Below are 13,871 nucleotides of genomic sequence, written 5' to 3' on the forward strand. Positions count from 1 at the left end.
TTTAGTTACTGAAAAAGCGCGCTTAAAATTTTCATTCCCATTTGTTTGGGCCCTCTCCCAATCTTCTAGGATCGTTGGTTCGGTACGATCACCCATGAAAAAAATAACACGCAGCCCCTTTTCACTCCTGCAAATCAAAAGTATATTATCTATAAAAGCTAGATAAACATATTTAATGATTCTAAATACAAGTAGAAGGAATAGAAGAAAAGAAACAAGAAATGAAGTGCATTGCTTGAGATTCATATATATTTTAAAGTATACTTTCACATTTAACTCAGGTTGCTTACCTGGTGCTCACCAATCTGATTTGTTGAAACTGAAGCTGGTCAATACAAATTCTTAAAGCCCTATTTCTTACAAACTTCATATACTTTGGCTCTCTTATGAATAGACCGATACTCAGGCCTTCGCTTAAGTTAGAACAGTGCTCTATCTGTGTGCATGGAACCTAAGCTTAATAAAATCTGTTTTCCTAGGACAAAGGGTTGATTAGCACGAGCTTGAACTCTTGGCTAGGGGTGTCCGTCCGACTAACTTTTAAGTCAGGCACAATATTTCACCATACACATTTTCCTTCCTTTGTGCATTTAATACATTTAGGGCTTTGTTTTTCTTGTATGCTTTAGATAAGCTCCCGAAATGCTTTTTTTAAAACTAGTTCTTTTCTTTAGGCTTGATTTTGTCAACTTGAAAAAGGTTCTTAAAATGTTAGTAACAGTGAGCGCAGCTATGCGTTAGTTTAAAAATTGAATCTTTGGAGGCTTTTTTTTAAATATTGTTTGGAAATGATATTTCAAACAATATTTCTAAATTTTGAAAGCAAAATTTTATTTTGTTTTCGACGGACTGGTGATGGGAAGATCGCCGTATTTGTCGGAACTGTCTGTGAGTTGATTTCTTTTTCCTTATCGATTTAAAGTCAGGTGTAGTTTAGTATGGATATGCCCTGTTTTATTATTAATTATTTATTGTAAATTGTTTCCCAATTAACGGACCATTAAGCCCTTAGAGATATTGTCTTTGTTATTGATTATTTATTGAAATAAATGGAGCTTAAACTTCAAGTCGTTGAACAGTTGCTACCTCACAATTTTCATTTGAATATGCTTTCAGAATTCTTAATTAATCCTACTTTATACATATTATTTTTAGTAAAGCCTAACTCTCCCTCCCCCCATGTCCTTTCTTTCTTTTTAAGTGCCACAGAATCATGTTTCCGAACTTTAGTCAACCATCAGTTTTATGCAGATTTCGTTGTAGTTTCTTATTTTGCCTTCACAGGTCAAAATGGCAGTGTACATCCATTATATGAAGTCAATTGGCATATGGCTTACTCTTACTGTATTTTCACTTTTTGCCATTTACCAAGTATGTTCAGTTGGGGCAGGAATTTGGCTCTCTGCCTGGTCAAATTCGTACGAGATTGACCCTGAAAATCCGGACCAAGAAATTCCAATGGAACCTGCTGAAACTAATCTTTTTCTGGGAATCTATGGAGCGTTGGGTTTTGGACAAGGTAACTGAAACTTGATATTGGAATAAGGTAGTAGGAAACACCTTCGGAAAGGGGGACAAGAGGGTTTATATATTTGCCCCAAAAGGTGTCGTCATCTATATGTTATTTTTGTGTGTGTAACTTTCATATGACGGGCCTTATTTGCTGTTGTGACAAATGTAACCCATTAGATACAACTATTCTAAGAAAAACTTTGTGAGTACCGTACGTGCTAGGGCACTACGCTTATTTTCCATTATTAAGTAAAAAAAAAACTTTCCGAAAAAGAAGTTTTTAAAAGAAAAGCAAAGAGTCATCTTAAACTTAAGACCAGTAGAAATAAATTATTATAATAATTCAAACTCAAAGCGACCAGAAATTACTATTGAAGAATAAATGAAACCCAAAACGAGCATAAATTAAATAGTCAATAATAGCAAACAATCATAACACAGGTAATAAAATAAATGAACAAATAAATCTTAAAACGAGTAAAACTTAAATTGAGTGTTCGAATCAAACTTTAAACGAACACAAATTAATATAAATAAGCGTTTGTCTGATGTCCAAAACGAGCATAAATTAAATAGTCAATAATAGCAAACAATCATAACACAGGTAATAAAATAAATGAACAAATAAATCTTAAAACGAGTAAAACTTAAATTGAGTGTTCGAATCAAACTTTAAACGAACACAAATTAATATAAATAAGCGTTTGTCTGATGCCCCCTTCCCCCTCCATTAATTGTAAAAGTCTAAGGCCTACTGCGTCATTTGCCTTTTATTGAAAACTATTTATGTCTTGACCAGTCCTAGAAAGAACTAATAAAATCAAACTGAAGGTTTGATATATATAATATCAATTGTTAAAAACTCAATAACTCAAGATTTTATTATAATTCATTGTAATATAATTCATTTTCAGTAGTAGTAGGCTTTAGACTTTTACAGCTAGGGAAGGTGGAAAGGGACAGTAGCCAAACTCTTATTCGTAGTGATTTTTGTTTGCTTAAAGCTTGATTTGAATTCTCAATTTAAGTTTTACTCGTCTTAAGATTTATTTATTCATTTATATTAGTACCTGTTGCATGTTTGTTTGCTATGATTATTTATTTAATTTCTTTTCATTTTGGGTTTCATTTAGTAGTAATTTCTGGTCGCTTTGAGTTTGAATTACCAATCATGTGCAAAGGAATGGGGGGGGGGAAGGCATCAGGCAGGAGCAGACGTTAAATCTGAAAGCGTTGATTTTCCGTGTAATTTTCTGTATTTTCTATATTTTCTACCTCTTTGTGACATTTTTTCGAAGGTTTCCTGTCCCCTTTGAATAAATTATGGCTTAAGTCCCAGCTTTAATACCGAATTCCATTGAAGACACGTTATGCTTTTTCATACTGTCTCCGTATTCAACAGAGATAATTGAAATTAATTACAATAACTTACTGAATAATCCTAATTAGTGTGCCTATTAGATGCAATGTTAAATCAACGCAACTGAAAACTATGTCTTGAACAGTGCTAACAAAAAAAACTAATAAAATTAAACTGAATACTTGATAAATAGTTATATCAATCTTTGAAAGCTCATCAGTTCAAGATTGTATTTCACATTTATTTGTGTTTTTATTTTCAATGTTTACATTGAAATAAGTACAAAAGAAAATATGTGTAGTTTAATTCGTTTTCAGTAAAGTACCAACGACGCAATAGGCTTTAGACATTAACAGTTTGGGAAGAGGGTAGTAGGCAAAGTTTTGTATGTAGTTCCAATTTAAAATTTACTCGTTTAAAGATTTATTTATTCATTTATGTTACTACCTGCCGTATGTTTATTTGCGATGATTGTTTATTTAATTTCTGTTCGTCTTGGGTTTTATTTCTTCTTTACTAGTAATTTATGGTCAATTTGAATTTGAATTAAATAAAAAAAAATTTTCACCTGGTGGTAAGGAGCAGCATTAAAACTTAAAATTTTCAGAAATTACTACGTATATGAAGGTAAGTGCCCCTCCTCAACATCTCGCTCTTTAAGCTAAATTTTTTAAATACTTTTAAAAAAGCTTCTTATTGTTCTGATCAAAAAACCCTTATGATTCAGGAGTTGCACTTAAACAATTGGGACAAAATTTAAGCTTTAGCGTAAGGAGCGAGGTGTTGGGGAGGGGGCAAACCCCTTCATATACGTAATAATTTCTGTTCGTTTTAGGTTTTAACGTTGCTCCTTACTTTCAGTTGAAAGAAATTGTTTTTTTTTGTTTAATTTCTGATCGTTTTTTAAATATTGCCAGGAAATATGGCCCCATCTCCACGGAAAACTCCCCTTCCCTGCGGAAAAATTCTTTAGACAATTCAATCCCGGTGAAAAATTACCCCTGACAATTACCCTTAATAACTACATGCGTGATTTCCCCTGTCCAGTTCACTCCCCGGAAATTTCCCTCCCCATGGAAAAGTTTCCCATAGAAAAAAACTCCGCAAAAAATGCCCCCCCCCTTTCCGATACAAAAACTTATACATACTTCCCAATAACAAATACTACTACTACTACTACTACTAACAACTCACCGTAACACCATGCCACCTGAGGCCAACACAGCTACGCACGCTCCTCTTCCATCCCAATCTATTCAAAGCCTCCCTTTTTACACCCGCCCACGAAGTTCCCATTTCCTTTAAATCTTTCTTTATGACGTCCTCCCACCCCAGACGGGGACGACCTGCTGTCCGTTTAGCCCTAAATGGTTGGCCGAAAAGAACAATCTTCGGCAATTTGTCATCCTCCATCTGCACAACGTGCCCTAGCCATCTCAACTCTTCTTTTATTATAGTCCTAGAGATCGGTATTGAGCCACATTTTTCGTACAGCCGGATGTTTGAAATAAGGTCAGTCAGCCGGGTACCCAGAACAATCCTTAAGCAATTTCTCTGGAAAATATCTAGTAAATCTTCATCCGCTTTTTGGAGCGTCCATGCTTCAGAGCCATATTTGACATATGTCATCACTGTAGCTTCTAATATTCTAATCTTGGTTTGCAGACTTATCTTCCTATTCTTCCAGACTTTTTTTAATTGTGAAAAACCACCCGGAGCCTTGGCTATTCTAGTTTTGAAATTTTGACTGCTCCCACCATCTTTACTAATAATACCACCAAGGTAAGTGAAGCTGCCCACTTGATCAATCTTTTCATTACCAAACGTCACCTTTTCATCTTCACTTATTCCTAGCCTTACTGACTTATTTTTCTTAACATTAATTTTCAAACCTATTCTAGCACCCTGAACTCGCAAAACCTCTAAAAGTTCATTCATTTTGCTCACACTTTCATCTAGGATGCTTAAATCATCAGCATTTTCCAAGTCCAGGAGACTTTTTCCTCCCCATTTGATTCCGTGGTTTCCTATTGCCTTTCCTGTGCTCCTTAAAACAAGGTCTATCAAAATAATATATACAAAGGGGGATAGAACACAACCCTGCTTAACTCCTGATTTAATTCAAAACCAGCTGCTAAAGTCATTTCCTGCCTTAACCGCAGCAGTGTTATTCTCGTACATAGCACTAATCACTTTAATTTATTTGTCTTGTATACCATACAGGGATAAAATCTTTACTAAAGCTTTTCTATCAACATAATCGAACGCTTGCTCATAATCTATAAAACTTAGGACCAAAGGTGTTTGAAAACTCAGGCACTTCTCAATTATTAGCCTAAGAGTGAAAACTTGGTCAACACATCCTCTACCTTTTCTAAAAACCACACTGTTCCTCTCTTAAAACTTTGTCTACGGCATCTCTCAGTCTAAAAAGTATCATATTACTCAGTAATTTACTACCTTCAGATACCAGACTAATGCCTTGATGATTACCACACTCACTTTCATCACCTTTCTCATAAAGTGGCTTAATTAAGGCTTTCCTAAAATCGCTAGGTACTTCCCCTTTTTCAAAAATCATATTCATAATATTCAGTAACTTATTTGTAACCTCCGGGCCATCTTATTTAAGAAACACATTTACCACCCTATCAGCATCTGGAGCCTTATCATTTTTTAATCCTTTTAGTACTGTCGCTAATTCCTCACATCTTCCTTCACATCCAAAGTATCACAAAATTTTTCATTTTCCTCTGTATTTTTTCCTGCAACTCTATCTCGGTTAAGCGAATTCTCAAAATGTTCGGCCCGTCTCTCTTTAGTTTTTTCCTTATCGCTAGTTGCGACCCCATTCCTATCTTTAACTGGGCCAAGTCCGGATTGACTACTCCCTCTCAATTTGTTAACATGCCAATACAATATCTGCATCTTCCTGATCCTCGGCAATCTTATCCATGGCCTCCACTTCACACCTCCTTAGTTCATATTTTAATGCTTTCTCCACTTTCTTTACATTCCTTTTGTTTTCATATGATCTGATATGATCTGATGTCACTCAGATAGTTCTTGTACAAGTCCTTTCTCCTTTCTATTAAACATAAAGCTTTTTCACAAATATTCTTGGCTGCAGCAACTTCACAAATTATTTCTCTAAAATTATTCCAAGTATCTTCCACATTATCAAATCTTAAACTGTCAAGTTTAGTATTTAACTGTTCCTGGAAAGTTTCTCTCAAATTCTCATCCTGAAGTCTACCAACATCATAACTTCCCAGGAGGTAGTTACCCTTCCGATATTTCAGCTTTAAATTAACCCTTGACACTACTAGATGGTGATCTTTACTTTTAACATCAATAACGACACTCCTATATACCTTAGTATCTTGTATTGATCCTGCCAGTCTTCGGTTTACTATAAAATAATTAATAAGGTTTGCTGTCTTACCATCACGTGAATACCATGTTAAATTATGAGCCATTCTATGACCAAACACCGTATTGGTTATAGTAGAGATGCCTCAGAAGGTCCCAGGACTCACCCCTGCTGCCACCTACAATTTAGTTTAATGCTGTCAGAACACCATATATGTGCATAGAGTCATTAGGGAGAATCGGTCAATGACCTCTTTCTCCAGGTGTGTTTTTGGCACGCCCTCAGCGAATGTCAATGTTGTTTCCGAGCCAAATGTCAAGGTCAATGTTGTTGTTGTTATTTGAGCCAGATGTTATGAGGTTCCGGGAAACAGTTAATGACATTTCCTTCCTGTTCGAGGCAGATGTTATGATCCGAAAATAGAATTTGTTGTTGTTATTCGAGCCAGATGTTGTTGTCGTTCGAAGCAAAGTTAATGACAATTCCTTCCTGTTTGAGGCGGATGGTATGATCCGAAAATAGTATCTGTTGTTGTTATTCGAGCCAGATGTTGTTGTCGTTCGAAGCAAAGTTAATGACATTTCTTTCCTGTTAGAGGCAGATGTTATGATCCAAAAATAGAATTTGTTATTGTTATTCGAGCCAGATGTTGTTGTCGTTCGAAGCAAAGTTAATGACACTTCCTTCTTGTTGTTGCTCGATGCAAATGCCAAGGTCAATGTTGTTGTTGTTGTTCAAGCCAGATGTTATGATCCGGAAATAGTATCTGTTATTGTTGTTCGAGCCAGATGTTGTTGTCGTTCGAAGCAAAGTTAATGACATTTCTTTCCTGTTTGAGGCAGATGTTATGACCCTGAAATAGAATTTGTTGTTGTTATTTGAGCCAGATGTTGTTGTTATTGTTATTCGAGGCAGATGTTATGATCCGGAAATAGTATTTGTTTCCGTGCCAAATGTTACGAGTTCCCGGGAAACAGTTAATTAATGTCTGACAGATGACGTCAAGTTAATTAATGTCCTTGCATTTCCAAAGAGAATTGTCACCGAGAAACACTTAGATCACACATGATGTCATGATTGATTGATTGACACGAAAGGGGAAATAATTTGTTGTTCTATAGAGAATTGATTCACGAAAGGGGAATTAATTTGGAGTTCTAACAAGAGAATCGTTTCCGAGGCAGATGTTTTGATCTTAGCCCGCGAAAAGGTTTCCAAATAATTTGAAATGCATTAGCGCAGAGATGCCAAACAAAAGGAACATGCTGAAATTCCGTTTGGGGGTAATTTTGGCGAAACCGTTTTAGCTATTTTATGGAATTATTTCGGCGAAACACTTAGAGACATTATAAAATATGATTTTTGAAGAGATTTTGGAGGAGGTTTTGAGTGTGGTCGTTATAATACACAAGTTTCAATTGAACAGTGTTGTGAGGTCCTCTACCCGGCCGGTCCTCTACGCGCGCGTACGTAGGCTAACCTAGTCTAACCTAAATTAACCTAACCTAACATAATCTAACCTAACCTAACCATACACCTAACTTTTTGTCCGTCTCTAATCTAATCTAACCTAAGTGATGCGTACGTAGGTAAATATTTAAATATGATGAAAATACGTTCCTAGAAATTTTGAGTTTGGAGGGGTGGGAGGATTTCAAGGAAAGAAATTCAGATGAACTTTGAAAAATCAAGAAAATCTAACTGTGACAAGGTAAACCACTAGCAAACACTACTGAAATATTCCAACTCTTGCATTTCAACAAAAGAAATTCAAAATGAACTTTGAAAAATCAAGAAAGTGTAACTGTGACAAGGTAAGCCACAACCAAACACTACTGAAATATTCCAACTCTTGCTTTTCAACGAAAGAAATTCAAATGAACTTTGAAAAATCAAGAAAATGTAAGTGTGACATGGTAAACCACATCCAAACACTACTGAAATATTCCAACTCTTGCATTTCAAATAAAGAAATTCAAAATGAACTTTGAAAAATCAAGAAAATGTAACTGTGACTAGGTAAACCACAACCAAACACTACTAAAATATTCCAGCTGTTGCATTTCAACGAAAGAAATTCAAAAAGATCTTTGAAAAATCATGAAAATGTAAGTGTGACAAGGTAAACCGCAACCAAACACTTCTGAAATATTCCAACTCTTGCATTTCAACAAAAGAAATTCAAGATGAACTTTGAAAAATTAAGAAAATGTAACTGTGACAATGTAAACCACAACCAAATACTACTGAAATATTCCAACTCTTGCATTTCAACGAAAGAAATTCAAAATGAACTTTGAAAAATCAAGAAAATGTAACTGTGACAAGGTAAACCACAACCAAACACTACTGAAATATTTCAACTCTTGCATTTCAATGAAAGAAATTCAAAATGAACTTTGAAAAATCGAGAGAATGTAACCATGACAAAGGTAAACCACAATCAAACACTACTGAAATATTACGACTCTTGCATTTCAAGGAAAGAAATTCAGATGAACTTTGAAAAATCAAGAAAGTGTAACTGTGACAAGGTAAACCACAAGCAAACACTACTGAAATATTCCAACTCTTGCATTTCAACAAAAGAAATTCAAAATGAACTTTGAAAAATTTAGAAAATGTAACCATGACAAAGGTAAACCACAACCAAACTCTACTGAAATATTCCAACTCTTGCATTTCAACGAAAGAAGTTCAAAATGAACTTTGAAAAATCAAGAAAATGTAACTGTGACAAGGTGAACCACAACCAAACACTACTGAAATATTCCAACTCTTGCATTTCAACAAAAGAAATTCAAAATGAACTTTGAAAAATCGAGAGAATGTAACTCTGACAAGGTAAACCACAACAAAACACTACTGAAATATTACGACTCTTGCATTTCAATGACAAAAATTCAAAATAAACTTTGAAAAATCAAGAAATTGTAACTGTGACAAGGTAAACCACAACCAAACACTACTGAAATATTCCAACTCTTGCATTTCAATGAAAGAAATTCAAAATGAACTTTGAAAAATCAGGAAAATGTGACTGTGACACGGTAAACCACAACCAAACTCTACTGAAATATTCCAGCTCTTGCATTTCAACGAAAGAAATTCAAAATGAACTTTGAAAAATCAAGAAAATGTAACTGTGACACGGTAAACCACAACCAAACACTACTGAAATATTCCAACTCTTGCATTTCAACGAAAGAAATTCAAAATGAACTTTGAAAAATCAAGAAAATGTAACTGTGACAAAGTAAACCACAACGAAACACAACTGAAATATTCCAACTCTTGCATTTCAACGAAGGAAATTCAAAATGAACTTTGAAAAATCAAGAGAATGTAAGTGTGACAAGGTAAACCACTACCAAACACTACTGAAATATTCCAACTCTTGCATTTCAACGAAAGAAATTCAAAATGAACTATGAAAAATTAAGAAAATGTAACTGTGACAAGGTAAACCACTACCAAACATTAGTGAAATATTCCAACTCTTGCATTTCAAAGAAGGAAATTCAAAATGAACTTTAAAAAATTAAGAAAATGTAACTGTGACAAGGTAAACCACAACCAAACACTACTAAAATATTCCAACTCTTGCATTTCAACGAAAGAAATTCAAAATGAACTTTGAAAAATCAAGAAAATGTAACTGTGACTAGGTAAACAACAACCAAACATTACTGAAATATTCCAACTCTTGCATTTCAAAGAAGGAAATTCAAAATGAACTTTGAAAAATCAAGAAAATGTAACTGTGACAAGGTAAACCACAACCAAACACTTCTGAAATATTCCAACTCTTACATTTCAATGAAAGAAATTAAAATGAACTTTGAAAAATCAAGAAAATGTAACTGTGACAAGGTAAACCACAACCAAACACTACTGAAATATTCCAACTCTTGCATTTCAAGGAAAAAATTCAAAATGAACTTTGAAAAATCAAGAAAATGTAACTCTGACAAGGTAAACCACAACCAAACACTACTGAAATATTCCAAGTCTTACATTTCAACGAAAAAATTCAAAATGAACTTTGAAAAATCAAGAAAATGTAACTGTGACAAGGTAAACCACAACCAAACACTACTAAAATATTCCAACTCTTGCATTTCAACGAAGGAAATTCAAAATGAACTTTGAAAAATTAAGAAAGTGTAAGTGTGACAAGGTAAACCACAACCAAACACTACTAAAATATTCCAACTCTTGCATTTCAACGAAATGAAATTCAAAATGATCTTTGAAAAATAAAGAAAATGTAAGTGTGACAAGGTAAACCACAACCAAACACTACTGAAATATTCCAACTCTTACATTTCCATGAAAGAAATTCAGATGAACTTTTAAAAATAAAGAAAATGTAACTGTGACTATGTAAACCACAACCAAACACTACTTAAATATTCCAACTCTTTCATTTCAATGAAATAAATTCAAAATGAACTTTGAAAAATCAATAAAAAGTAACTGTGACAATGTAAACCACAACGAAACACAAATGAAACATTCCAACTCTTGCATTGCAACGAAGGAAATCCAAAATGAACTTTGAAAAATTAAGAAAATGTAAATGTGACAAGGTAAACCACAACGAAACACAACTGAAATATTCCAACTCTTGCATTTCAATGAAAGAAATTCAAATGAACTTTCATGAGAATGTAAGTGTGACAAGGTAAACCACAACCAAACACTACTAAAATATTCCAACTCTTGCATTTCAATGAAAGAAAATCAAAAAGAACTTTGAAAAATCAAGAAAATGTAACTGTGACAAGGCAAACCACAACCAAACACTACTGAAATATTCCAACTCTTGCATTTCAACGAAAGAAATTCGAAATGAACTTTGAAAAATCACGAAAATGTGACTGTGACACGGTAAACCACAACCAAACACTATTGAAATATTCCAGCTCTTGCATTTCAATGAAAGAAATTCAAAATGAACTTTGAAAAATCAAGAAAATGTGACTGTGACACGGTAAACCACAACCACACACTACTGAAATATTCCATCTCTTGCATTTCAATGAAAGAAATTCAAAATGAACTTTGAAAAATCAAGAAAATGTAACTGTGACTAGGTAAACCACAACCAAACACTACTGAAATATTCCAGCTCTTGCATTTCAACGAAAGAAATTCAAAATGAACTTTGAATAGTAAAGAAAATGTAACTGTGACAAGGTAAACCACAACCAAACACTACTGAAATATTCCAACTCTTGCATTTCTACGAAGGAAATTCAAAATGAACTTTGAAAAATCAAGAAAATGTAACTCTGACAAGGTAAACCACAACCAAACACTACTGAAATATTCCAACTCTTGCATTTCAACGAAAAAAATTCAAAATGAACTTTGAAAAATCAAGAAAATGTAACTTTGACAAGGTAAACCACTACCAAACACTAGTGGAATATTCCAACTCTTGCATTTTAAGGAAGGAAATTCAAAATGAACTTTGAAAATTAAGAAAATTTAGGTGTGAGAAGGTAAACCACTACCAAACACTACTGAAATATTCCAACTCTTGCATTTCAACGAAAGAAATTCGAAATGAACTTTGAAAAATCAAGAAAATGTAAGTGTGACACGGTAAACCACATCCAAACACGGCTGATATATTCCAACTCATGCATTTCATAAAAAAAAATTCAAATGAACATTGATAAATAACGATATTGTATCTGTGACTAGGTAAACCACTACCAAACACTACTGAAATATTCCAACTCTTGCATTTCAACGAAAGAAATTCAAAATGAACTTTGAAAAATCAAGAAAATGTAACTGTGACAAGGTGAACCACAACCAAACACTGCTGAAATATTCCAACTCTTGCATTTCAACGAATGAAATTCAAAATGAACGTTGAAAAATCAAGAAAATGTAACTGTGACAAGGTAAACCACGACCAAACACTACTGAAATATTCCAACTCTTGCATTTCAACGAAAGAAATTCAAAATGAACTTTGAAAAATCAAAGAAAATGTAACTGTGACAAGGTGAACCACAACCAAACACTACTGAAATATTCCAACTCTTGCATTTCAACGAAAGAAATTCAAAATGAACTTTGAAAAATCAAGAAAATGTAACTGTGACAAGGTAAACCACTACCAAACACTACTGAAATATTCCAACTCTTGCATTTCAACGAAGGAGATTCAAAATGAACTTTGAAAAATTAAGAAAATGTAACTGTGACAAGGTAAACCACAACCAAACACTACTAAAATATTCCAACTCTTGTATTTCAACGAAAGAAATTCGAAATGAACTTTTAAAAATCAAGAAAATGTATACGTGACTAGGTAAACCACAACCAAACACTACTGAAATATTACAACTCTTGGATTTCAATGAAAGAAATTCAAAATGAACTTTGAAAAATCAAGAAAATGTAACTGTGACAAGGTAAACCCCAACCAAACACTACTAAAATATTCCAACACTTGCATTTCAACGAAAGAAATTCAAAATGAACTTTCAAAAATCAAGAAAATATAAGTTTGACAATGTAAACCACAACCAAACACTTCTGAATTATTCCAACTCTTGCATTTCAACGAAAGAAATTCAAATGAACTTTGAAAAATCAAGAAAATGTAAATGTGACAAGGTAAACCACAACCAAACACTACTGAAATATTCCAACTCTTACATTTCAATGGAAGAAATTCAAAATGAACTTTGAAAAATCAAGAAAATGTAACTGTGACAAGGTAAACCACAACGAAACACAACTGAAATATTCCAACTCTTGCATTTCAACGAAAGAAATTCAAAATGAACTTTGAAAAATTAAGAAAAATGTAACTGTGACAAGGTAAACCACAACGAAACACTACTGAAATATTCCAACTCTCGCATTTCAACGAAAGAAATTCAAAATGAACTTTGAAAAATCAGACCTTTGGAGGGGGAGGGGTCGGGGGGAGGGGGTCGTTCTGTGTCTCAGTGCGCAAAAAAAAGTATAAGAAATAGGGGAGGGGAGGAGGGGAGGAGGATGAGGAGGAGGGAGGAGGAGGAGGAGGAGGGAGGAGATGGAGGGCCTTTGGGGGCTCGGGAACGGCCTTTGGGGGTCTGGGGGGGGCCCTTGAGTGCCGATTGGTCCTTTGGGAGCCCTGGGAGTCCGGTGAGGGCCTTTGGGGGTCCGGGGGACCTTTGAGGACCGGGGGAGGGTCTTTGGGGTCCGGGAGGGGGCCCTGTGGGGTCCGATGGGCTAGTTAGGAGCCTGGGGGGCATTTGGGGACAGGATGATGGCCTTTGGGGGTCCGGGGGTCCTTTGGAAGCCCAGAGAACCTTTGAGGACCGGGGGCTTCCTTCGGGGTTGGGGTAGGGGGAGCGGAACCCTTGGGGGTTGGGGTAGCGCACTGGGGGCCCTGTGGGGTTGGGGTAGAGCTATCGGGGCCCTTTGGGTTGGGGTAGAGCAATCGGGGCCCTTTGGGTTGGGGTAGAGGACCTCACAACACTGTTCAATTGAAACTTGTGTATTATAACGACCACACTCAAAACCTCCTCCAAAATCTCTTCAAAAATCATATTTTATAATGTCTCTAAGTGTTTCGCCGAAATAATTCCATAAAATAGCTAAAACGGTTTC

The 13,871-nt window shown here is 34.9% G+C and overlaps 1 protein-coding gene across 1 annotated transcript in view; it reads left to right on the forward strand.

The window, feature by feature from the left end:
• Positions 1-13,871, forward strand: part of LOC148951940 (ATP-binding cassette sub-family C member 1-like) — a 171,813-nt gene that overhangs the window by 101,714 nt on the left and 56,228 nt on the right. The window contains exon 19 of the mRNA XM_089089422.1: positions 1,285-1,519. Coding sequence (XP_088945548.1) covers positions 1,285-1,519 — 235 coding nt within the window. The remainder of the gene's footprint in view (positions 1-1,284; positions 1,520-13,871) is intronic.

The sequence above is a fragment of the Artemia sp. Qi Xiang Cuo genome, chromosome 5 (assembly GCF_049724085.1).
Source record: "Artemia sp. Qi Xiang Cuo chromosome 5, ASM4972408v1, whole genome shotgun sequence".
Taxonomy (NCBI): Eukaryota; Metazoa; Arthropoda; class Branchiopoda; order Anostraca; family Artemiidae; genus Artemia; species Artemia sp. Qi Xiang Cuo.